General features: G+C 42.1%; 1 protein-coding gene across 3 annotated transcripts in view; it reads left to right on the top strand.

Moving 5' to 3' along the window:
* RCHY1 (ring finger and CHY zinc finger domain containing 1) overlaps positions 1 to 27,559 on the top strand; it is a 55,101-nt gene that overhangs the window by 11,922 nt on the left and 15,620 nt on the right. For 2 of the 3 annotated variants that reach the window (XM_068124427.2, XM_078783245.1), the window contains exons 2-8: positions 219 to 338; positions 5,079 to 5,194; positions 15,566 to 15,644; positions 15,903 to 15,947; positions 19,576 to 19,634; positions 19,994 to 20,023; positions 20,442 to 20,562. In XM_068124427.2, the coding sequence (XP_067980528.1) occupies positions 219 to 338; positions 5,079 to 5,194; positions 15,566 to 15,644; positions 15,903 to 15,947; positions 19,576 to 19,634; positions 19,994 to 20,023; positions 20,442 to 20,562 (570 nt within the window). Of the gene's footprint in view, positions 1 to 171; positions 339 to 5,078; positions 5,195 to 15,565; positions 15,645 to 15,902; positions 15,948 to 19,575; positions 19,635 to 19,993; positions 20,024 to 20,441; positions 20,563 to 27,559 lie in introns of all 3 variants that reach the window. The other variant, XM_068124428.2, reaches the window with a different exon arrangement.

Here is a 27,559-nt window from a genome sequence, read left to right as displayed (position 1 = left end):
GCCACTCCCCCCGACCCCCCAAGACTTTTGTAATTTTCATGCTTAATGGAAAAGTACCATATAATAAATAAAGATTGCATATATGGACAATGTGACATTTGACATCCTTTTCAACAAATTAGTACTTTTCTTGTCATGACAAAAAAATTACAGTGCTTTCTAACACCACAGGCAAAGAATCTGACCATGAATCTGACCATGAATCGATCATACCACAGGCAAAGTGTTGCGGTGAATTCTTCGTCTGCCGCCTCTGTCATGATGATGTCAAGGAGCACACAATGGATCGTTTTGCTGTGACAACTGTCAAGTGTTTACAATGTGGCACCGAACAACCGGTCAGGAGTGTGTGTGTGTGTGTGTGTGTGTGTGTGTGTGTGTGTGTGTGTGTGTGTGTGTGTGTGTGTGTGTGTGTGTGTGTGTGTGTGTGTGTGTGTGTGTGTGTGTGTGTGTGTGTTTGTTTGTTTGTTTGTTTGTTTGTTTGTTTGTTTGTTTGTTTGTTTTGTGTTTGTTTCAGTTTCATACTTGCCTCATTTATAATCTGGGACTTCATTAATTATGAGCATAATTTTAAAATGCTATACCATCTCGTGATGTGAAGACCAAGTATTTGGTTTGTAATAGAGAAATGTATGCTTGTACAATATTTGATAGCAACTGCATGGCAGCAAGATGGCTAACATTATTTACTTTGTTAGTTGCATGTGAAGTGGATAGATGAGTTGTGGGTCAAATGTGTTCTACAAAATGTGCAATCTGCAAGACTAAAAGTTTTAAAATTCAAAGGGAGACTATTTTACTGTTAGGAGACTATTTTACTGTTAGAATTACATCTGACCATGAATCTTTATATGTTCACTTTGCATCTTTCCCCCAAAAAACTTTGCACCATTAGACAGTAACTTTACACCATGTCTCCTGTTCTTCATCTGCTCCAATTGGCTCATCTTATGGCATGCTTGTGAGAGTCAACATCTCCCTGGCAATTCTCATAGAGCTGCATCAGTGCTGGCTCATGTGGCAGTTCACTGAGGCACATTAACAAGAACTGCAAGCAGCCATGTCTCTTCAGGAATGGTCTCCTATATCTGCTGCCCCTAATGATAACTCCACCTGGGAATTCTTCCACAGAAACCTGCTCTCTTTTGCACAGATCCATTTGATCTTGTCTTCAGTTATCCTACCCCTCTTCCCACCCATGGTACAATGAATCCTGTAGTGAGGCAGTTGCTCTGAAACATCTTGCCTTCTCTTCCTTGAAATCAAACCCAACCAAAGGCAATCTCATTTCATTCCAAAATGTCCGCAAGAACTGCGTGTCCACTCTCAGCGGAGCCATAAAAACCTCTGTCTAACCTCAAGATTGAACTTTTAAACTTGTCTTCCTCTGAAAATAACCTGGTGGTGCCTTGTTAAGTCTGTCTCCAGAGTATGTTCCCCTTCCATCCCTGTCCCAACCCTAACTCTGCTCATGAGAAGGCCGAATGCCTCAATTCTGTGTTTGCTTCCAAATACGGTGTCCCCAACCCCTCTCCCCTGGACTGTCCTTTGCACCTGAGAAGGTGGAGAGGTTTCTGGCAACCCTCGACTCTGATTCTGCAACTGGACTGGATGGCATCAGCTCATGTGTTCTAAAAACCTCTGCTGATCTTAGAAATCCTCCCAACATCACTTTTTATTTCATTAAAAACGTGGAAAAACGGATCCCCTTAACTACAGACCGATTAGCTTACTTCCACTCATCAGCAAGGTCATGGAATCTATCATCGCAGTTGATATAAAATCATTCCTTTTCTCTAACAGCCTCATATCAATTCAGATTCAGACCAGGCGCTCTATCTTAGACATGCTCCTTCTGCTCTCCTAAAATTGAATGGAGGCCGTCAATGTCAGACATGAGAACCAGGCCATCTCTTTGGACATATCTCATGGTTTTGATAGTCTGGCATCCCACCTTGCTCTCCAAACCCTCTGCATATGGCATCCAAAGCCAACTCCACACATGGCTTTTTTTTTCTTTTTCTTTTTTGAATACAAAATCGAGGCTCGTGAAAGAGCGAACATTAATCACACAAAAAGGCAACCGACACATAAAACACAAAATAAGGGGAGCGGAACACAAGATGGGGAGAGAGGGGGAAAGACACAAACACAACATTTGAGAGCAAGGACATCGAGAGAAATGTGGGAGGGGGAGGGCTTGGGGGGAGGTGGGAGAAGTATAAAACACCAACACTGCAAGGACTTCCAGGAAAGAAGTAGGAATTTCAAAAAAGGGTATCTGGCGTGAATTAGCGGGGGTAGAAAAGATCAAGGTTTTGGATGGGGGAAGATAAGAGATAATGGTGAACAGCTGTTTTAAAGACCTGGAGGAGGGAGTGGGGGAGTTTGTTCCAGAGGCGGGAGAAAAGGGGAATGAAAGAGTGAAGGTGAGCAGAGAGCCTAGATTTTGGCAGTTTAACCATAAGAGGGTTGCAGGCAGATCTTGTGCGACCTGAAGGAATATTGGGGGGACAGAGCACAGAGAGCTGGGGGAGCAAGGCCGGAGAGGAGTTCGGTAGAAGACAGAAAGACCACCAACCTGCCTGCGGTGAGTGAGTGAAAGGCCCTCGGAGTTAGCTTCATCGCAGGAGATTCCAATGATTCTGAAAGCTTTGGTTTCAACAGCGTGAAGCCGAGCTCGGTGTGAGGCAGGAGCACCGGTCCAGAGGGGGGAACAGTATTCCATTGAGCTGCGGATGAAAGCCTTGTATGTGGTGAGGAGCTCAGGTGTGCCAAGGAAGGACTTCGCACGACGGAGGATGCCCAGTCGGCGACTGGCTTTGGAGGCCAGCTTGGAAATGTGCTTATCCCAAGAAAGATCATGGCAGATAGTGAGACCCAAAAGCTTGAGCGACAGAACTTCTTGGAGAGGATTGTTGAGAAAGTAGATGGGAGGGTTTTCCAGTCAGTCTTTCGGAGAGACATAGTAAGAGTGTGGGATTTGTCAGGATTGAAAGACATGTTCCACTTGTTTGACCAGTCTGTGATTTTGTCCAGGTCTGCAGAGAGTGAGGAGGCTGCAGACTGCCGATCTGAGCGATGAGGAATGGAGCGGCAGATAGTGGAGTCATCATCAAAGAGATAGAGAGGATTTTCCAGAGAGTCAGAGAGATCATTGATGAAGACCAGAAATAGCACAGGGCCCAGAACACTACCTTGGGGAACTCCAACCAGAACAGGAAGGGGAGATGAGAGAAATCCATTCAGGGCCACACGTTGCCTACGACCAGAGAGGAAGTCCGCAAGCCATGAGTGGAGATTTCCATGGATACCATAGGAGGAGAGTTTGGTGAGCAGAGCTGGGTGCCAGACTATCGAAGGCACGTGATGTGTCAAGGGAGACAGCTCTGATTTCCTGTTTCGCATTGAGGACCTCCATCCATTGTTGAGATAGCAGAAGCAGCATGTCCAGAGTAGAATGGCCTGGTCTGAATCCAAATGGATGATCAGAGATCAAGCCATTGGAGAAGAGGAAAGATTTGATATCCGAAGCAATGATGGATTCCATGACTTTGCTGATAATTGGGAGCAGGCTGATTGGTCTGTAGTTGCAAGGATCTGTTTTTGCACATTTTTTGTATAAAGCGGTAATGTTTGCTGATTTCCAAGATGCTGGCAGATGACCTTGAGAAAAAGAGAGGGTGAAAAGAACAGAGAGAGGGTGAGATAGAGCAGCAGAGCAGGATTGTAGGACCCGTGGGCTGATGCCGTCTGGTCCAGTTGCAGAATCAGAGTCGATGTTTGACAAAAACTTCTCCACCTTGTCAGGAGAGAAGGACACAGAGTCCAGGAGCAGTTGGGTTCGATTGGGAAAGGTGGGAACAGAGAGAGATGGGTTTGCGACACAATATTTTGAGGCAAACACAGAGTTGAGGCATTCGGCTTTGTCATGTGCGGTGTCAACTGTGTCGCAATTTGAGGTAAGGGAGGGGATGGAGGGGGAACAAACACCAGAAACGGATTTGACCACACGCCACCAGGATTTGGAGGAAGGAGACAGGTTTGAGAGTTAAAGTTTAAGGTTTGAGGCTTCCTGACCTCCTCTACTCTTGTAGCCAACATGTGGCTCTCAACGGAACCCTTTCATCTCTTCTCCCTCTCAAGGCTGGAATTCCCCCTGGGGCAGTGGTTTGAGCCCTGTCTGAATCCTAATCTTCATCAATGATCTATTTGACTCTCTGGAAAATCCCTTCTATGTATTTGCTGATGACTCCACCCTCTGCCATGACATCTCTACAGATAGGCAGACAGCATCCTCTTCCCTCTCTTCAGACCTTGACAAAATAGCAAGCTTGTCAAACAAAATCAAATGTCTTTCATTACAGACAAATGTCACACTCTCACTATCTGCATCCGAAAGGACTGTCTGGTAAAACCCTCCAATCTATTTTCTTAACAATCCTCTTGAGGAAGTTCAATCACTCAAACTGCTGGTCTCACTATGAGCCATGATATTTCTTCGGCAAATTAAATTTCAAAGTTTGCCTCCAAAGTTTGTTTCCAACTTGGTATTCACCATCACACAAAGTTCTTACTTGGCACACCTGAACTCCTATCCACCTGCAAGGCCTTCATCTGCAGCTTGATAGAGTACTTGATAGAGTCTCCCCTCTGGCCTGGCTTCCCTGCCTCACACCTTGCTCAGCTTGACTCCATGGAAAGCAAGACCTTTAGATCATTGGAATATTCTGCACTAAAGCTGAGTCAGAAAGTGTTGAGAAATCACTTTCTCATCACAGATAGGTCGGTGGTCTCTGTCTTCTACCTCTTCCTTTCTCGTATTGCACCCTCTTCCATTTCCATGCTTTGATGCCACTCTCTTCCCCCTCCCCTCTAGATTTCTGCAGGATGCATGCGGTCCACCATAAACCCCCTTCTGGTGAAACTCCCAAAATCCAGAACCACTGCTCAACTCAACTCATTGTTTCAGCATGCTTTCTTCCCCAGATAATGCTTCAAAATCGGAGGAGTTTTGGGGTTGAGAACATCTTTTGCAAACTCATTCTCCAATGTTGTTTTCCATGTGATTCCTTCAGGCAGCGAATGTGTGCAAGGATTGTGGAATTGTGTTTGGTGAATACTACTGCTCCATCTGCCACCTGTTTGATGCAGACAAGAAGCAGTTTCATTGTTGTGGCTGTGGAATCTGTCGGTAAGCTCTCTGTACTGCCAAGCAATGACCTACTGCCTTTTTGTGCACCGCTCCTTTCCTATTTCATCTCCAGGCGCTGCATGACGTCTTTGCCGGGCATGTAGCAAGGGGACCCGGCAATGACGCGCCCTAAAAGGGAGTACCGTATATACCGGTGTATAATACGCACCCGTGTATAGTACGCACCCCCCAACTTCCACCCTCAAAAAAAAAAAATCATTCATTTTCAGATTACAGTAGCGTGAATCTATGCATTTGTACACAAACTTTAAGTAGCACAAAATGAACATTTTGAAAGGAAAAAAAACCTCAAAATATTTAGCTATATGTAGTCAGTATTCTGTTACATACGCGTCAGTGTCCAGATGTGCATGCAATCGTGGGAGCTTCTTTGCTTCATATAAGAAAGGAGAGAGTAGAGAGATTATGAAAACATTCTTTCTTGTGGAGTTGTGGCCCTGCAAAGGGCCGTTTGGGTGTGTGATGGGCTTCTCAGCTAAAGCCAAGGAAATCCTCATCGTCGCTCTCCTCTTCGAAGATGGCATGCAAGTCCTCGCCTGGGTCGGTTAGAGGGGTCTGGTCGGTGTTTCCGATCTCGGTTAGAGGGGTCTGGTCGGCGTTTCCGATCTCGGTTAGAGGGGTCTGGTCGGACGTTTCCGATCTCGGTTAGAGGGGTCTTGTCGGCGTTTCCGATCTCGGTTAGAGGGGTCTGGTCGGCGTTTCCGATCTCGGTTAGAGGGGTCTGGTCGGCGTTTCCGATCTCGGTTAGAGGGGTATGGTCGGCGTTTCCGATCTCTGTTAGATGAGTCTGGTCGGCGTTTCCGATCCTGCTGAGCGGGTAGTTGTGCTCCCGGCGAAGCTTGATTATGAACGCCTGGAAGCGTGTCGTTTTGTCGGCCGTATTGTCGGGATGATGATGTGCGTGCGGGGTCGTACCGACAGATGATGGCGTTCCATAAATCTGTAGGCCCACGATGTGCTGGCCATGAAGTCTTCGATGTCTCCGTCCAAAACGAAGCTCCTTGCCTTCAGCCTGAGAGCAAGTGTCGAGATGGCTTGACCCTCTGCCCTCTTCTCCCGAACCCAGGTGATGACACGCTCCTCCAGCTGAGGCCACTTTGCCGATTTTCCCTTGTTCGCCTTCTTCTTCCTCGGCATATCCTCTATGGAAGCCTTTGTTATTCGCCAGCGCCGGATGACAGACTCATTCACGCCGTGCTTCCTCCCAGCTTCTCGGTTCCCAAACTCTTCTGCAGACTGGCAGACTGAGAGTTTGAACGCTGAAGTGTACGACCGCCTTGATATCTTGATCTTCTCTTCTCTGGAACCGGATAGAATGTATGAAGACGTTTCAGTCCGAGCTGACGTTTACGGTAATCTGCCTTATAATTTCGGATTGCTACGCAATTGCAGTCGTAAAATAAAAGACCTTCAAAATAAAAAACCGATGTGGCTTTTCAGAGCGGGAAAAGCCATTCTATTCACATTCCGGAAGCGGCGTTGCTTTGAGCGGCAAATCCAAAGAAAGCGCGTAATGGTACAAAACCCGCTTGCCATCCGGGGCGAACGAGCAGCAATGGCGGCCCTGCATGTCGGCGCAATTGTGCATGACGCAACGGGGAAAATGTGCAACCGAGATCGCTTTTCGTAAAATAATTTTTTCCGTAAATGTATTGGAAAATTGACTTGTTTTGAAGCCGAGTTTTTTTTTTGTATCCCCGTGTATAGTACGCGCCCCCAGCTTTTGACTTTTTTCCGATAAAAAAAGTGCGTCTTATACACCGGTATATACGGTACTCAGTTTTCACTCCGGTTTCTTGTTTTCTTGTTTGTTTGTTTGTCCGGGCGATATCTCAGCCATCCTTTAAGCTAGGAAGCTGAAATTTGGACATGACAATGACCAAGTGATTTGGCTGTGAAGGCTATATTTGATTTATTGATTAATCAATTAATCTATTAATTATTTGATTGATGAGTTAATTATAAAAAAAAAATTAAGCTACAGATTCGGATGAAACGGTGGTGGTTTAGGTATTCTATTAGCCAATTGATTCATTATTTAATTATTTTATGATTATTATTTATTTATTTTCATTATTAATCATTTATTTATTTTCTTTCTCATCTGGGCAATATCTTAGGCACCTTTTGAGCTAGAAAGTTGATATTTGGACATGAAAGTAACCAAGTGATGTGGCTATAAAGTATATTTTTGATTTATTGATTAATCAATTAATCGATTCATTATTTATTAATTGATCAATTCTTTTCTTTTTTTCCGATTAATGACTTATTTAATTCATTTTCAAAAAGTTACAGCTTTGGATGTTACACGGTTACAAAAAAATTGTTACTAACTTCAAAAAGTTACACTGGTGGTTTCGGTATGCTATTAGCCAATTGATTAAGAAAATATTTTATGGTCATTATTTATTGATTTTAATTATGCAATTAATCAATATATATATTATAATTAATCAATGAATAATTATTGCACACCTTTCCCTCCCAATACTCTCTATGCGCTGCCCTCCCTCCCAACTCTCTATGCCCTCCCAATACTGCCTTTCCCTCTCTATGCGCTGCACGGCGGTAACAACGGGCGCCTAAGGCGCCTCGTGCTTAATTTATTTATTTGGCATGGGGTACTTTGAATCTGTACTTGTTGCATTTTTTTTTTTTTGTGTAATGTTTGGTTTTAAAATGTTTCATGTTTAAAAACGCCACCTGTTATCGAAACTTTTTGATGAAAACATTTCCAATTTGCTGGGTGCAATGTTTATTGGTACAGAATATAATGTTTGCTTGTCTTGCCTGAGTTTTTTTTGGAGAATTTGTACACGTGGATAAACTAACTTACAAATTAATTAGGGGAAAACAATTAGAGTTTGGAGACTTGTGTTTTCTTAAGTACAGTCATGGCCAAAAATATTGGCACCCTTGCACTTTTTTCAAATAATTTTCTCTAAAAATAAGTTGAAATTGAAAAGTATTTGGTCGCCACAATTCTTTATTTCACTGTTAATATTACAGAGCCTTTGTTTTTTTTATTCAGAACTTGATATATCCTTTTAAATCAGAAAATAAAAAGAAATGGCATTGACAATATTATTGATGCCCTCGACTTAATATTTGGTAGTACATTTGGTAGCCTTTGCACAAAATAACTACAGTCAAGCGCTTCCTATAGCCATGAATGAGCTTCCTACACCTCTCGACTGGCAGTTTGGCCCACTCTTCTTGTGCAAACTGCTCCAGTTCGCCCAGATTTAAAGAGTGCCTTCTCCCAAATGCTGTTTTCAGATCTCCCCATGGGTGTTCAATGGTATTTAGATCTGGACTCATTGCTGGCCACTTCAGAACAGTCCAGCGTTTTGTCTTGAACCATTCATGGGTGCTTTTTGAAGTGCGTTTGGGGTCATTGTCCTGCTGCAAGACCCATGACCTTTGACGGAGACCCAGCTTTCTGACACTGGGTTGAACATTGTGCTCCAAAATGCCTTAGTAATCTCCTGATTTCATGATGCCATGCACACATTCAAGGCACCCAGTGCCAGAGGCAGCACAGGAACCCAAAAACATCACTGAACCTCCTCCATGTTTGACTGTAGGGAAGGTGTTCTTTTCTTTGAAGGTTGAGACTGTCATACCTTTTGTCTGAAGGTCAACTTGAATCTGTTTGGCGGTTAATCGAGGTAATTTCTCCACCATTCAAACAATCCTTCGATGCAATCTTCGATCAAGTTTTCTGTTGCGGCCACGTCCAGGGAGTTTTGCTCCAGTGTCATGGGCCTTAAGCTTCCTGATAACATTGCGTGCGGTAGGCACCGGAGCATCAAGGTCTCTGGAGATGGACTGGAAGCCTTGAGATTGTCCATGCTTGGCTACAATCTTGTGTCTGACCTCCTCAGACAATTCTCTGGTTTTCTTTCTTTTCTCCATGCTCAATGACACAAAACAGCAGAATGAGTCCTTTTCGCCATTCATACTGCTTGAATGAGTGATTTTTATATTGCAGGCACTTGTAACTCACCATAGGTGAGTTCAATTCCAAAGTAAAGGAGAGTCACCTGCTTGAAAGCTAATTATGTCTCACAACTTCTAAAAGGTGCCATTAATATTGTCCGGGCCAATTTAGGATTTCTGTGTGGAATAAGCTAAGATTTGGTCATTTTTTCTTCAGCTTTTTTTTGTTTTGTTCCACTGCAAACCAGAGAAATACACATGTGGATACTAAAATCTTTTTTAATTTCAACAATTTTGTGGAAGAAATGGTGCCTTATTTGAAAAAAGTGCAAAGGTGCCAATATTTTTGGCCATGACTGTATATTAAGTTTCTGCATGTAGTGCTTTAACTGCTGTTTAATTTTTCTTTCCGACAAACTCGAGGCTCATGGAAGAGCGATGCAACCGAGAGGAAATGAGGCAACACACCGACAGTGGGCCAACAAGCAAGGAAAATGAAGTACAGGAAAAGAAGAACGGGAAGAAGCACAGCAACAAACCTAAACAATGACCACAAGTGCACACACCCCTACAACGACACACAAACCCAGGAGGAAAGTACACATTATGGTACTTAAGATGCGGAAATGCATTACATTTTCAAAGTAACATTAGCAATCAACAAAACCTGTTAAACAGGACAATTTTGGCATCGGTACCCTTTTGCAGCTTTTGAAGATTATTTGGCAGCAAAGAAGATAACTTCTGGTCAAGAAGTAATCCGGAAGCAAAATCTCAGTTGGATGACTCGTCGTAGTACTGTATGATTGTAGGAGTGAATATTCAAGTTAGTTATCTCTGGATATGGCATTGGCTGCCTCCTCCAATTTTTAAAAATATATTTCCTGAAGTTGCATAGATGCAAAGTTGCATAGATACCAACCAAGAATGAAGGTGTGGAGGTTGAAAGAGGTGACAGTAAGGGAGGCATTAAAAGAGAGGTTGAGTAGGGCAGAGGATGATGTGGTTGAGCTTGAAAGTAGTTGGATGTCAATGAAAGATAGTCTGTTGGGAGCCGTTGGTGAGGTATGTGGATGGACAAAAGGACCACCGAGGCACTCGGAAACATGGTGGTGGGATGATGAAGTTGGAAAGTGGATTGACGATAAGAGGAAGAAGTTCAAGGAGTGGCAGAAGGCGAAGGGTACGGGAGCAGAAAAAGCAGAGCAAATTATAAGGCAGCCAAGAAGGCTGCAAAGAAAGAGGTCGCGAAGGCGCAGGTGGCATGTAGGAAAATGTTCGGAGAATGCTTGGATTCGGAAGAGGGTCAGAGAGCGGAATTCAGGATTGCAAAGCAGATAGCGAAAGAGAGGTGTGATGTGATGGGGGTGAGTTGCTTGAAGGATGAAGTGGGACAAATCGTTGTGGACCCAGATGGAATTAAAGGAAGATGAAAAGATATATGGAAATGCTGTTGAATACAGAGAATGGATGGGATGGCAACATAGAGAGTAACCCAGTTCTAGGACCGGCAGAGAAGATAACTGAGAAGGAAGTTGAGGAAGCGATAAAAGCAATGAAGAGTAGAAAAGCGGCAGGGCCGACGGGAGTTGTGGGAGATATGTTGAAGGCAGCGGGAAATTGGGGTGTGAAGAGAATGACAGATCTGCAATCTGGTGGTGAAAGAAGGCCGCATTCCAGTGGATTGGGAACTGAGTATCCTCGTCCCTCTATACAAGGGGAAAGGTGACCCTCTGGAATGTGGCTCGTACCGAGCGATAAAGTTATTGGAGCATGGAATGAAGGTATTGGAAAGGGTGTTGGAGAGGAGGATAAGGAAGAAGGTGAAGATCGACGAAATGCAGTTTGGATTTATGCCAGGAAGAGGAACGACAGACGCGCTCTTTATTGTGAGGCAGTTGCAGGAGAATTACATGGAGAAGAGGAAGAAGTTGTTTCTTGGGTTTGTTGATCTGGAGAAAGCATTCGATAGGGTTCCACGTGAAGTATTGACATGGGCATTGAGGAAGTTAGGAGTGGAGGAATGGTTGATCAGAGTAGTGATGGCAATGTACAAAAGAGCGCGCATAGCTGTAAGGACGAAGGACGGGAACAGTGGTGAGTTTGAGGTGAAGGTGGGAGTGCATCAGGGGTCGGTACTAAGTCCACTACTATTTGTAGCTGTGATGGAGGTGCTGGCTCAGAACTTAAAGGAGGGTTTACCGTGGGAGTTGTTGTATGCAGATGATCTGGTGTTGATTGTGGAAAGTATGGATGGACTGAAGGAAAAGATGAACAAGTGGTAGGAATGTATGGAGACAAAAGGTCTGAAGGTGAATATCGGAAAGACGAAGGTGATGGCAAGTGGTAAAGCATGTGGTGAGGTGGAAAGAACTGGGAAGTGGCCGTGTGCTGTGTGCAGGAAGGGTGTCGGAGTGAATTCCATTCAATGTACAATGTGCGCTGAGTGGGTTCATCAAAAATGCAGTGGTCTGAGAGGGTCATTAACCATTGTGGCAGCTACATTCAAATGTAAGGTGTGCACAGAGGGAGCTGCAGATGGAGGAAATGTTGAGTTGGATCTTGGAGACGGCATGAAGCTGGAAGGTGTGAAAACATTTTGCTACCTCAGAGACCTGCTGAATGGAGAAGGTTGATCAGACTCGGCAACGGTTGCTAGAGTGAGATGTGCATGGAAGAAGTTTCGGGAACTGAGTGGCGTGCTGATGAGGAGGGGAGTGCCGTTTAAGCTGAAGGGAAAGGTGTATGCTGCATGTGTGAGAAGTGTTATGATTAATGGGAGCGAGACATGGGTAATGAACGTAGAGCAGCAACGAAGGCTGGAAAGGGTGGAAATGCGAATGGTTCGGTGGATGTGCGGAGTATCGTTGAGAGAGAGGAAGACAAATGATGAATTGCGAAAGATGATGGGAATAGAGCTTGTGATTGATGCTGTGAAGAGGAACAGGTTGAGATGGTTTGGTCATGTGTTGAGGAAGGATGAAAGTGACTGGTTGAGAAGAGTGATGGAAATGAATGTAGAAGGCAGTAGAGGACGGGGAAGACTGAGAAAGACTTGGCTAAAGATGGTGGAAGAAGAAATGCGGGCAAGGGGGTTTACAAGGAGAGATGCAGAAAATAGGGCAAAATGGAGAAGATCGTCATGGGGACCGCAAGGCTAACCCCCGCTCTAGCAGGGAAAATGGCCTTAAAATGCATGTTGTTGTTGTTGTTGCATAGATGCAAAGTCAACTTGTTGATTAATGATCAAATAAATTGTTTTATTTTGAAATTCACCTTTTGTTTCAAATTAATTAGCAAGAGCACTTAGAAAAAAAAAGTCCAACCACTTTAAAAATGATATGGCATTGAAATAAGATTGACTGAATGAATGAATTATCGTTTTAAGGCCATTTTCCCCGCTAGAGCGGGGGTTAGCCTTGCGGGCCCCATGACAATCATGGTTCCCTGTTTGAGGCAATGTTTTTATGGCCGGATGCCCTTCCTGACGCCAACCCTTGGTCACGCTCTTACGATGCGCAGGGATACGGTGTACCTATTCTAAATCCGGTTACACACCGGGTTACATTGAATCGGGGTTACATTGAAATAAGATTGATTTGTCATATATCAAGGGATGCACAAAGCACCCCTCCCTTTATATGGAATTGTTTCTCTGTATGTAACTTTAACATAGGGACTGAAAATTCGTTTTTCAGCTTCTGCTGGACTAAATTGGCTGCAAATTTCAGAAGTAAATGCTTTGTACATGGAGGTAATATGTTGCAAATTTCAGCAATGTCCATTTCCGCGTTCTTGAGTTGTATTAACGAAAACCCTCTAATCAACGTGTGTCTGTCCATCCGTCCGTCCGAAATGTGTTGGCGATCATATCTCAAAGGCGATACAATAAAACTAGCTGAAACTTGGAATATACATCGGCCAATACATCGAATTAAAGGCTTTCAAAATAAATTCCACCTAAGTGCCATCGTTTTTGCTTGGCTCATTGGGGCAAACCCCAAAAGGTTGGATTTAGAAAAATTTTCGACTCTGGTAGTAATTCATATAGAATGTTTTATTTGTTCAGGATTGGATTGATACCGTATTTCATGATGAGCAATGGGAGAGATGATTTGCAGTATCGGGCGGGACCCCCATACAGACCGTGGGAAATAGGTTGGTTTTTAATTTGTGTAATTTAATTGATGTCTCCATGTATTTTTTCATCCGTCATTCTAATGGCCACTTGTTAGGGCTATAGAAAATTAAGGACATTCTTGGGAAAAATCCCAAGGGCACAGAAAAGGCCCCTTTATATAGTATGTGCCATGTGGCAAACCATAGAAAAGAAGGGATATTCTTGGGAAAAATGCCAGAGGCATAGAAAAGGCCCCTTTATATGGTATGTGCCATGTGGAAAACTATATAAAAGAAGGGACATTCCATAGTTTGTGGAAAATGTCGAACAATAGAAAAGAAGGGACATTCCATGGCTTGTGGAAAATGCCAGATGATGGAAAATAAAGGACATTTAAAAAAATCTCATGTGCATTCTGGACTACACTTGTGTTCTTTGGAGGGACCAATTAATGCTCTTGAAAAGTTCATATAAAGGGGCATCCTACATATAAAGGTTAAAATCCATCAGTACGTAAAGGTTTTTTTGTGTACCTTGAAAACGAAAACATAAGATAATGTGTGTGATTAATTTGTTTTAATATTAAAAAAATAATAAAGTTAGTATGTCATATGTACCAACCAATGTTGTGTGTGGTGTGTTCATCGGGACAAGCGTTGGACAAGCGTTATGTGTGTACACATTATAGGCAACAATTGTATTTGATGAAAGAATTGTACACATGTGCAGTGCAGTGCAGTGCCGTATATTGTACCAGTCCCATTTGGACCATAATTGCACATTAAATAAACTTGCACGTGTTGACATTGCAGACATATTGGACAAACGTGATATGTACATGATGAATACTGATGATTTAGTAGAGATGATTGATGAATTGCACATGTACACCTACCTCTGCAATAGAATAGAAAAGTAATGTTATGTATGGCATTTGAATTCTTTCCAGAAAAATGAAGAACCGTGAAGCGGTTCATTTCAATCCAGTTACAGTCTCTTGGTTTCAAAGGGACCGTGACTGTAACTGGATTGCCAATTTCTTCATGCAGCTGTATGAATCAAGTGGTGTCTTTGAAATCAAGCGACTGTAACTGGATTGAAAATACATTTTCTTCTTCATGCAGCTGTATGAATCAAATTGGTGCCCCTTTATGTGAACTTTTCTAGAGCATTACTTGGTTCCTCCTAAGAACACAAGGGTAGCCCAGCATGCACACGAGATTTTTAGAATGTCCCTTCTTTTCTAAAGTTTGCCACATGGCACATACCATATGTGGGCCTTTTCTATGCCCCTGGCATTTTCCCAAGAATTGTATTGGTGAATCAAATGATATTTCAGAGCTATAGATGGTATTCTCAGTTGTTTTAGAAGTTCCAAGAAGCAGAAGGTCTATCTTCCACCCCTTTTTTGTCGTCTATACTCATCTCTGCCATGATTAAATTATTCCAACACAGTATTTCCTGCTTTTCCACAGAACACTTTCTTTTAAAAATAAATCACGATAAAATGAAAAGAACAGCGAGGAACTGGACAAGTGACATTATCAGGATTCCATAATACCGATGGTTCACGTGTGTATAAGTAGCTGCTTAATGTCACCTCCTGTCTGCTGGTAATCGTTCTGGAAGGGTATTGGCAGAGCGAGAAAAGTTTAGATTTTTTTTTTACGTCGTTTCTGGTTCGATTACACTAAATTCAAAGTACGGTAATTGGTTGTGTAATACATCTACCCATCGATTTCCTTAAACAGGAGAAAAATTGAAAATAGTGTCACATGCCCTATAAACAGCTTTCACTTTCCGTTTGAATGTAAGGTTGTCTTGGCCATGTTGTGTCTCTTCTTCTCAAGAGAAACCATGCTGTTAAATCCCATCTCTTCACAAGTGGATACATGTCTTTTCCCTATGGACAAAAGCACAGAGCAGCTCGTGCTGAGGTTTTTAAATGCACGACCCAGCAAGCTGTGGGGCAGCATTCTCTGACGAACATTTTCGGGAGAGATAAAAAAAAGAAGTCACAACTTGAATTTTTGTTTAGATTGAAACAACTTGAAACACAACAAAAAAATGAAGAATTTTTGTATAACTTTATACTTTGGAATATAGATTAAAGATGTTTTAACACTACCAGGTAGTTTTGTGTGAATGGAAATGTAAAAACATTCTTTGAATTCTCATTTTGCCATCACATGCTCCCATGAGTTCATGTTTCATTAAGTGAGAAGTTTTCGTTGGTATGATACATTGAGAGTAACTTCAACACTTGTTTATCTCCTGCCTGCTAGGGTTGGTCCGAAGGAGAATTATTTCCATTGCTTCACGTGCAACTTTTGCCTGCATAATGATATCAAGGACACACATAAGGTTGGCTTTGCACCAATCAACCAGAGCTGCCAAGCTACTTTCAGTTGTTTTGGGGTTTTTTATTGTTGTTGTTGTTGTCGCTAATGTCTCGGTGAGGTAGGCTCGTCATTCTAAATTTCCATATTCAAAGCTTAGCCTTAAAAAAATTGATTTTTAATGCTATTTTTGGCCAACATTATGTCCATAAACAGCATACACGGGAAGTTGCAGTGAAGTGTTTGTTTGTTCACTGTATGTCTGAAACGCTCTCATTGACAGTGTGTGCAGAATGTGTCCAGGCAGAACTGCTCTGTCTGCATGGAGGTGAGCACAAAATGTATCGGTGTCTTCAATAATCGTTGCATTGTCTACTACCATAGTATGTGGTTAACAGCCACAATTAATAAATAATAAATGTCATCTATTATATTTTCAAGTCTTTGTGTATTTGCATGTTATTATTTCACGGCTGAGCTGTAACACCTAGATGCCCCAAAGTTTGGGTGTAGATACTTCAGACTCTGGGCAAGGTTTTAAGATGCTACACGTTGGCCTTGACCTCCTTTTTTTTTTCCTTCTTTTTGTTGTTGTTGTTGTTGTTGTTGTTGTTGTTGTTAAGCCACCAGAGGCCGCTATAAAGTGTATATTGGGATGTGGTGTCAAGCAGTGCTGTCACCGGCCTGCAGGAAAAGGGTAACCACTCTGAGACCAATAACTTCATAGCTTTTCAATGTCTGACATGTCACAAAATCACCAACGGAAAAAGTTCACCCAGCCGAGCAGCCTGTAACCATGGTTCTGTAGCCATGGTTTATGCTTGTCAAAAAAGGTCATCAACAAAAAGAGGAACAATGGGCAGAAGGTGAAGCATATAAATGTAAAGTAAAATCTTTGCAGTGATTATCCCTGAATTGTGCATTTTTTTTTTGGAGCAGAAATAGTTGCACTATTCAGCATTGTGATATTAGGTGTACCGGAAAGTCATGTCGTTTTTTAAAGCTGTGTATTCCTCTCTGAAAAACAACATTACTCCAGTATGCCGAATAATTTGCATAGCTTATTTATTAGCTTTTACCTGACATGAAAAATCTAATACCTGACTTTTACCTGCCTCCTCCCTCCTACCCTGATGGAGAAAATAATGTCTGGCACACCCCACCCCAGGTGACTGAAAATGGCAAGGCCATTGAAGGTCTTTATAGGGTTGGCAGCGATGCTGCCCGGGTTGGCTGATAAAAACCAGCCTACGACCATTTCTTTTAACTCGGTCTTCCTCCTCTTTGTCGGTTAGTCTTCACGATGACTGTCGAAGCCCTCTACACGGGGCAGTCTGGTTTTAAGGCACCAGATACTGTACTTTCTCACCTCTACCTTTTGCTGAAACAGGGGTAGCACAGCAAGCCAGGCAGTAGAAATTGGGCTGGAAGAGACCAAATAAGATAAGACACTGACTCGAAGGATTATTTTTCTCGTGGTTGAGGTGCTTTACCCCTCAACCCAGCCATGGTCATTCCTAGGCCTTTTGAACCCAAAAAGGCTGGTGAACACACTGCAAGAGGACATCTACATATTGTCTATGCATGAATGACAAAACCTTTATATATACATTTTCCCTCCTCTCATCTTTCTATACCCATTGTTGCCATCTCTACCACTTTAGACGGTAGTAAACCGCTTCTTGCAAACTTTAACAGCCTGCCGCTTTTATAGCGAAAATAGCGCTTTTACAAAATGTGTCATCAATGTTTTGATTGATTTACATGTTGTGACAAGGTTTGTGTTTTCCTTCGGGAGGTTTCCTTCAATTTGGTGTGAAAAGTCATATCCTTGACCCTCTCCCACTCGGTTGCTTCACTCCATAGCACCACGGATCCTTTCAATCCTACCACTTTTTCTTATCTCCATGTTGGAAACTAGGCATACCTAGCACATTGAGGCCAAACAAGTTGAATCAACTCGAAACATGAGGCTTACGACCTGAATAACCAACAGGGTTTAGGCCAGTTGTGATGCATGGGGATTACACCCCATCATTTTACTTTTGTACAAATGAGCTGCAACAGCATAAAAACAACACCAGCTGCAACAGCCAATCCAGTCGTGGCCAAAAATATTGGCACCTTTGCACTTTTTTCAAATAATGCACCATTTCTTCCAGAAAATTGTTGAAATAAAAAAAATAATTGGGTATCCACATGTGTATTTCTTTGGTTTCCAGTGGAACAAAACAAAAAAAAGCTGAAAAAATGACTAAATCTTTGCTTATTTCACACAGAAATCCTAAAATGGCCTGGACAATATTATTGGCACCTTTTAGAAGTTGTTAGAAACAATTTGATTTCAAGCATGTGATTCTCTTTAACTTTGGAATTGAACTCACCTGTGGTGAGTTGCAGGTGCCTGCAATATAAAAATCACTCATTCAACCAGTTTTAATGGAGAAAAGAAGTCATTCTGCTGTTTTGTGTCACTGTGTGTACCGCAATGAGCATGGAGAAAAGAAAGAAAACCAGAGAATTGTCTGAGGAGGTCAGACACAAGATTGTAGCCAAGCATGGACAATCTCAAGGCTACAAGTCAGAGACCTTTGTTCCTGTGTCCACACACAATGTTATCAGGAAGTTTAAGGCCCATGGCACTGTAGCCAACCTCCCTTGACGTGGCCACAAGAGAAAACTTGATCGCATCTTGATCAAAAGCCAAGAAAAGCATCTCGATCACAAAAGAAAAAAAGCATCTCGATAAACTGCCAAACAGATTCAAGCTGACCTTCAGACAGAAGATACGACAGTTTCAACTCGCACCATCCGTCGCCAACTCGATGAAAGGGAGTTCTATGGTAGGAGACCTGTGAGGAACCCACTGCTGAGAGAGAAATAAGAAAGCCCGACTGGAGTTTGCCAAAACACACCTGAACAAGCCAAAATCCTTCTGTGGACAGATGAGACCAAATTAGAGCTTTTTGATAAAGCAAATCATCTTTATTTACAGAAAACAAAATGAAGTTTTCACAGAAAAGAACACCTTCCCTACAGTCAAACATGGAGGAGGTTCAGTGATGTTTTGGGGTTGCTGTGCTTCTCTGGCACTGGGTGCCTTGAATGTGTGCATGGCATCATGAAATCAGGAGATTACTAAGGCATTTTGGGATGCAATGTTCAACCCAGTGTCAGAAAGCTGGGTCTCCGTCGAAGGTCATGGGTCTTGCAGCAGGACAATGACCCCAAACACACTTCAAAAACCAACCAGGAATGGTTGAACACAAAACGCTGGACTGTTTCGAAGTGGCCAGCAATGAGTCCAGATCTAAATCCCATTGAATAGCTGTGGGGAGATCTGAAAACAGCAGTTGGGAGAAGGCACCCTTCAAATCTGGGAGAACTAGAGTAGTTTGCACAAGAAGAGTGGCCAAACTGCCAGTATAGAGGTGCAGGAAGCTCATTTATGGCTATAGGAAATGCTTGACTGCAGTTATTTTGTCCAAAGGCTGTGCTACCAAATATTGAGTCTCGGGTGTCAATAATTTTGTCAATGCCATTTATTTTTATTTTCTGCTTTAAAAGGATATGTTAAGTTCTGAATCAAAAACAAAGGTTCTGTAATATTAACAGTGAAATAAAGAATTGTGGAGACCAAATACTTTTGTCAATTTCAACCTATTTTCGAGATAATTGTGAGTTATTTGAAAAAAGTGCAAGGGTGACAATATTTTTGGCCACGACTGTATGGGCTTCATTATACCGAGGGTAAGATTTTGAGAAATCGTTTTACATAATTTCGACATGCTTTGGTCAAATAGAAAATGCAGCTTCTTCCAAGCAGAATTACGGTACTCCTAATTTCACAATGTGGTCTCAATACCTGTAAAGAGGTGTTTATACTTTGAGATTCATTGAAACAGCTTCAGGAAGGAGTCTTGTACGTTATTTGTCACTTGTGTGTTTTGTTGCAGGATCTACACACATCCAGAACATCTGTTAATACCCTGCTCTGTGGCCATTTGCTACACAGGTTTGTCCTGATGATTGTTGTACGTGTGTGTGTGTGCGCGTGCGCACACACATTCATATACCATATATTGAACAAGAAAAAGAGCAGCAGTCATTGACATTATAAAGGTGATAGTCAGGTTAAAAGATCTCCGCCGAAGATTTTAAATGTTTTCCAGATTGAACTCTTTTATCTTGTCTACCAAGAGTTATATTTAAAATCTTTATATTATTTTATACTTGTAACTCATTTGTTGTGTACATTTGTCTCCTATTCATTCATGTTGATCTGTTATGATGTACAATATTTTTTTAAAAAATTCTAACCACAAGTTGGGAGCTTTATTAACATTTTTTTTTTTCTGTTTGCATTGTCTGCAGGACATGTTACTCTGACATGTGGAAAAGAGGGTGAGTAAATATTCCATACTTGTGATCCATTCATGGTGCTACCTTAGCTCTGCCTCGTTTAAACTTTATGTTGAATCAGCATATTTAATATTTGTTCCATCATTCTTTAAAGGAAAACTTTTATTTGAGCAATGGCTTTTGGGGTTACCCTTTTAGAGTTTTAAAAGCAAATTCAAGATTATGTGATGTCACATTGGAGTCATATAGTACCCTTCAAAACCTTCCCCCCTCATACTTACATAAATGAATCCATGGCCCTGCACTTGAATAGTAGGCCAGCTGTTCTGTGCAATCGTATTAGTTCTGTGCAATATTTGTGTGGGCAGAATGGATGTGATCACACACCTTTTGCCTAGCAGAAATTGGTACACGTGTGTCCCTTTAATTCATCTCAACCTTTTGACTTTTCTGCTTGCAGGTTCTATCGCTGTCCATTGTGTGTCCATTCGATGACGTACATGCATGACTTCTGGAAGGATCTTGATGATGAGATTGCCATGACACCAATGCCAGAGGCATACCAGTCAGCTACCGTAATGGTACGGGGAGTTAAGGCATGACATAGAAAAGGGGCTTTTACAGGCAGAGGAATGTTTTGGCAATGTATAAGGAATTGTTATGAATATGATAAACACTAACTTGTAACCCTGGTCTATGGCTTACTTTGACAGCCTTTACTTCCTCCTTTCCTATTTGATTGATATGCATTTTCGACCACTCGTGTGTGTGTGTGTGTGTGTGTGTGTGTTTCACACACACACACACACACACACACACACACACACATGAATCCATGGCCCTGCACTTGAATAGTAGGCCAGCTGTTCTGTGCAATCGTATTAGTTCTGTGCAATATTTGTGTGGGCAGAATGGATGAACTTCCTCCTTTCCTATTTGATTGATATGCATTTTCGACCACTCGTGTGTGTGTGTGTGTGTGTGTGTGTGTGTTTCACACACACACACACACACACACACACACACACACACACACTATCTGACCCACTGAGCTCTAAATTGGCATAAAGTGTGTCCATTCCTCCAGGATAGTTTTGCACCTCGACGTTTCTCCACCCCAACAACTTGGCCATGCCCTCCACAACCCCACACCTTCCCATCCTCAACCTCAAACTTAGGTTCACCTGGGTGACCAGGTATCTCCCCCACTCCACTTTCTACCCCCACTCCACTTTCTACCCCCACATCCTTTCCCTCTCACCAACCCCTCACCAACCATTCCCTTCACCAACCCCCTCCACATTCCCTTCGTTACCTTTCCATTCGATCACTGAATCTTTGTAACTCCTCTTACCATGCCATTCAGAGTTAGTTTATGCCTTTACAGCAGGGTAGCTGTTTTTCAGCTACCTCAGGGAATGATGTATCTGCCCTACGCGAGTCCCGGGCTCAGCTGGCTCCAGCTGACAGTACCTGGTATGGGTCCCTTGTCCAGGGTAACGGATACCCACTGTCTTGTCGGCTAAGCCTCTTTAGGCTATGAGAAGGACACTCAGATAGCAAACCGCACCTGCAGGTTGGCCTGGGCAGCGCAACATCATTGGATAAATGTGCCTATGGAAGTCAGTGGTGGCACCAATTTAGGCATCACTGCACAGCATCTGCAGACAGCTGTGTCCACTTTGGACATCAAGGGCTTTGAAAATGTTTTCTTGCATCTCCATTTGCCAAGAGAATTCCAACAGTATGCCATGTTGATGGGGTTACTACTGGTATATATGTATATGTATATATCGTCACCTTCGTACCATTCTTGCTCAAGTCGAATTTTATCGAAAATGACATTTTGTTATCTGGTGATTGGTTATTGTGTCTAGTTACTGTCAATTCATAATAGAATGTCTATACCACGTTTTTTTCGCCGAAAAAAATGCGTTTGTTCAACTCTGTGCCATTTCCGCTCATCGAATATCACCAAAATAATGACTCCTCCCATTAAATTCAACGAACCCTAACCCATCTCTATAACCCTAGTTGAAAAAAGTGTGGACGGACGGACGGACATCGAGATCGGCATTATTAGTGACCTATCTCTGGAAGGAGATGACCTAAAAAATCTAGTGTATAAATGAAAACAAAGTCAATGTATCATAAAAATTAATTTCTTGATTATTCGTTCCAAAGGGTCATCAGCATTTAGGGGGAACCGTGAGCAATATTGTCTCTAGCACTTCTCCGTGCCATAATTGCCCAAGCCAAAATTGCTCACGGTGATTTATAATCTCTATTATTTATAAATTTAGCTTAGTTACATGTTTCTCTACAATTGCATGCAATGATAATCTAGGTTTTCTTCACTTAACAGAATTTAAATTCAGTACTGATCCAGATGGCTGAAAAAAAAACCTTTTTTGTGATTATGTCGTAACCGCTTTTTTCGACTTGAGCAAGAATGGCACGAAGGTGACGATATATATATATGTAAATGTATATACTGTGTGTGTGTGTGTGTGTGTGTGTGTGTGTGTGTGTGTGTGTGTGTGTGTGTGTGTGTGTGTGTGTGTGTGTGTGTGTGTGTGTGTGTGTGTGTGTGTGTGTGTGTGTGTGTGTGTGTGTGTGTGTGTGTGTGTGTGTATGTATGTGTATATATATATAATCGTTAGATTAAATAAGACGCGGACGTAGCTTCAGGACGTCGATCTTTAATCGTCAATTAAAGATCGACGTCCTGAAGCTACGTCCGCGTCTTATTTAATCTAACGATTATTTATTCAATACAAATGAGACGCCCTGCTCGTACTTTGGAGTTTCTTCTATTTCTTACAGTTATATATATATATATATATATATATATATATATATATATATATATATATAATCGTTAGATTAAATAAGACGCGGACGTAGCTTCAGGACGTCGATCTTTAATTGTCGACAAGCTTTCGACCAACAAAGGTCTTCTTCTGAGTCTACAAAAACAGCATGTATGTATATCAGTCAAGTATGTATAGTGAGATGTGTGTGAGATGTGTGATGTGTGTAGCAAATGCATACAGAAGGAAGAGCCACGCCAAAGTTCACTCACCGGCCCCAAGTTCAACGGAAGTGACCGTTTGCGTTACAGTTAGGGTGCACGTGCATATACAAATATAGAGATATACATACATAAACACACAAGCATATATTCATATCCCATTTATATTCATATAATATATTTATATATTTATATAAATGACATATAAAGGTAGAATGAATGATGAATGAATGAAGGAATGAATGGGTTACGGTTAACAATTTGATTGGGTTGATGTAGGAACATGCTTTAGTCATCAAAATTTATGCCATGAGGGACTTTTGTCCGAAGTTTGTGTAATCAAAAGGACTCACGTTTCAGAATCGTGGTGTGTGATCGATTTGTGATTGATTCAATGGCAGAGATTTGAATGTCATTTATAGAGTGATCCGGTTGATTAAAGTGTATCGTGTAAGGTAGAGATTTGCCCTGACTGGTGTGGAAGTTATTGATTTCTGACCGGGTGTTATTAAATCGTGTGTAGAGTGTATTTTCAGTTTTTCCAACATATTGTTTGGTGCACTTTTGGCAAGTGATTAGGTATATGACCCATGTAGATTTGCAGTTCATATAGGAGGTGATGGGGAATTTTTGTCCAGTGCTAGAACTACAGAATTTGTTTCCTTCTAGTAAATGCTTGTGAATAATGCATTTGTTTGCTGTGCATTTATAGAAGCCAGGGATCCTAGTTTCTTTGTTGTGGGGCTGTGGGTGCTTTGCTTTTACCAAGAGGTCCCTGAGTGTCCGACCACGTCGAAATGATGTTAGTGGAGGTTGAGGAAATGTGGTGCCGAGTGTTTCTGATTGATGGAGGAGAGGAAGGGCCTTATTCAGAATACTTGGCAATTGGGATGAGGTAGGAGAGTAGGTGGTTACCAGTGGGACACGGTAAGTTGCAGGTTTGGGTTTGTAAGTCAGAAGGTCTGCTCTCGGTATGTGTTTTGCTCGGGTTATTGCTTCTTTCACAGAGTGAGGGTCATAGTTTCTTGCAATGAAGTGTGTTTCTAATTGGCAGAGAGAAGTTTCTTCTGCCATTTTTGTTGAGCAAATGCGTCTTACTCTGAGTGCAGTGCTTGACTGTATGGTATGCTTGCAATTGTATGTTTAGGATGAGATGAAGAAGGGAGAAGGTAAGAGTGAGTGTCTGTTGGTTTGGTGTATAGTTCTGTTTCGAGTCTGTTATTTTGAAGCGTGAGTGATGTGTCTAGAAAGTGAACTTCGGACTGTGAGCTGTCGAATGTAAACTTGATGGTCGGATGAATCAAATTTAATTCATTTTGGAATTGTGTGAGACTACGGGGGGATTTTGACCAGATGAACTGGATGTCATCAATATAACGTACCCAGGATTTTTCCAAGATTCCGTGATGAGGTTGTGCATTGATCTTGGCCTCTATCATTCCCATGAAGATGTTAGCGTACGATGGTGCAACAGGGGTACCCATAGCGGTACCTTGAGTTTGAATGTAATGTCGTCCGTTGAATTGGAAATTATTCAGTTTGAGTGTCAGTTCTAATAGGCGCATAAGGTCTTGAGTAGGTGGCATTGGGACTTGTCGTGTATCGATGTCCTGAAGCTACGTCCGCGTCTTATTTAATCTAACGATTATTTATTCAATACAAATGAGACGCCCTGCTCGTACTTTGGAGTTTCTACTATTTCTTACAGTTATATATATATATATTACTGTAGAAACTCAGAATTCCAACAGAACTCCAAGCCCTGTTGGGATCCGTGTAGGGTTGGACGGCTTCAGGATCTCTACATTACCATCACAGCAGACATGTCACGAAATGGCGATCCCGCTCACAACAACAACAACAACAACAACAACAACGATGTATACCTGACCACCACGATCAATGAACTTCAACGATTGATGCAAAAAAGACAAAGACATGAACTACACTTCACTTACCTAAACGAATATAAACAACGAGGGATCGTACCTAAAGGTCTCCTCATTAAAAAACGATCTTGCTTCGCAACTCAAACCAATGATGACGTCATCACTGCACGTTGGAATCTACTGCTATGGAACACTGCTCAACAACTACTGGAGATTGTAATAACACAAGTAAAAATAAAATGAATCAAATTGAATGAGAACAGCCAAAAGAAGGAGAAGATGTGGAAGAATGTGAATCCTGGACAATACCACCACATAATGTGCTCATTCAATGATAAGCTAATGGCTGCTAAACACGACATTGTTAAAGTTAAGGAAAGGAAACTTAAACGTGATGAAATGTTATGCAAGCATATAAAACCATCTCAAGAGAATACACCCATTGCAAACAATAACCAGGTAACTCCAACCACCACTCCCAACAACTTTTCTCCAACCACTTCTGACCAACCACTACAACCACTTCCAACCACTTCTCCACCAATTCAACCACTCCATCTTCAACCACCCCAACCACTCCAACCACTTCCAACCACTTCTCAAACCACTTCTGACCAACTTAAGCATAAACACAAAAATCGACATTATCGTAAAAAACAATACACAAACCGCAGACATCATTACATACAGAACCGTTCCTCCATGGAAATGAACACAGCTGAGGTTGAAAATAGTCAAACCAACAACAATAGAACTTCTACTGCAACCAAACTTGTAGATCTACCTAAACTCGGGATCATCAATCTTTCCAATCATTCCCTCAGTGAGGCGGAAATAAACCTGCTCTCTAAGGGTTTAAAATTTTGCCCAATCGCTCCACAAATAGACCAATTACAATTGAAAGAAGATTTAAAAGATTTCTGTAGGCGAATGACATTAAAGGCACACTTTGCTAAAGTACACCCAGCACCATCAACGCCACAACAAACAACACCAACAACCACGCATACAATCACATACACCGATACTAATACACCACAACTCACTTTACCTAAACCAAAAAGCACCTGGACACCACGTGTTGACAATCCATATCTACATGTCTATATGGAACAAGTGAGCAATGAAATTGAAAAGGTGGCACAAAAATATAATTGTTCCAGACATAAGGACAATCTTACAAAGGCAGAGCGACGAGCACTTCACAATCTCCAAAACAATGAAAAGATAGTCATAAAGCCAGCAGATAAAGGTACTGCCATTGTCATTACTAGGGCATGCCCGTACTATATATAAGCTAGGGCGTGCCCATACGTGGGTGCAAAAAAACATGCGTGCAAACAACAACAACAAAAAAAAACTTTGAAACCACGTGGCAGTAACGACCACAGAACCCCCCCCCTCTATTTACATGAATGGTTTGGTCCATTCGCAACGACCACAGAACCCCCCCCCCCCTCTATTTACATGAAATGGTTTGGTCCAAAGCGAACGGCTTGCGGTGTTTGGTAAAGAAATCGCCATAGCTCGGTAACTACTTGTGGCACATCCTCGGGTCCCCAGCAATATACCTGGCAAGTTTCAAGTATATCGGACCGGTAGTTGTCGAGAAACAGCGGTCACAGACAAACATACACACATACACACATACAAACACACATACACACATACACACAGAGATTAATGGAATTATAGATAGATGTCGACTACCGATTACGTTGCAGAAGGTAATCGTCAACTACATAGTGATACTTACAAAGAGCTCCCATCCGACCCTACCCTTTTACATCTTGAAGAGGTTAAAAAGGTAGTAGATTCTATTCGGGTGGATAAAACCATCAAATCTCGCTTGGTTCCGAAAGATCCTCATTGCCCTAACCTTTATTTTCTTCCTAAAATACACAAGGTAAACAATCCAGGTAGACCAATCGTATCTGGCTGCACATGTCCAACTGTTCTCATATCAAAATTTGTTGACTGTCATTTACGTCCTCTCGTGTTGAAGCTCTCCTCATACCTCAAGGACACAACCAGTTTTCTGACCCACATCCAAGGATTGAACAGAATATACTCACCTTTCAACTCCCAAACCATTTTAGTCACAGCAGATGTTACATCCCTCTCCACTAATATTCCACATTCAGAAGGCCTGTCTGCATGCCGCAAAGCCCTCGATACCCGACAAGTCCCAATGCCACCTACTCAAGACCTTATGCACCTATTAGAACTGACACTCAAATTGAATAATTTCCAATTCAACGGACGACATTACATTCAAACTCAAGGTACCGCTATGGGTACCCCTGTTGCACCATCGTACGCTAACATCTTCATGGGAATGATAGAGGCCAAGATCAATGCACAACCTCATCACGGAATCTTGGAAAAATCCTGGGTACGTTATATTGATGACATCCAGTTCATCTGGTCAAAATCCCCCCGTAGTCTCACACAATTCCAAAATGAATTAAATTTGATTCATCCGACCATCAAGTTTACATTCGACAGCTCACAGTCCGAAGTTCACTTTCTAGACACATCACTCACGCTTCAAAATAACAGACTCGAAACAGAACTATACACCAAACCAACAGACACTCACTCTTACCTTCTCCCTTCTTCATCTCATCCTAAACATACAATTGCAAGCATACC

The sequence above is a fragment of the Myxine glutinosa genome, chromosome 8 (assembly GCF_964187855.1).
Source record: "Myxine glutinosa chromosome 8, kmMyxGlut1.1, whole genome shotgun sequence".
Classification (NCBI taxonomy): domain Eukaryota; kingdom Metazoa; phylum Chordata; class Myxini; order Myxiniformes; family Myxinidae; genus Myxine; species Myxine glutinosa.
Note: the sequence above shows the minus strand (reverse complement) of the source record. Positions and strands in the feature narration are given on the sequence as shown.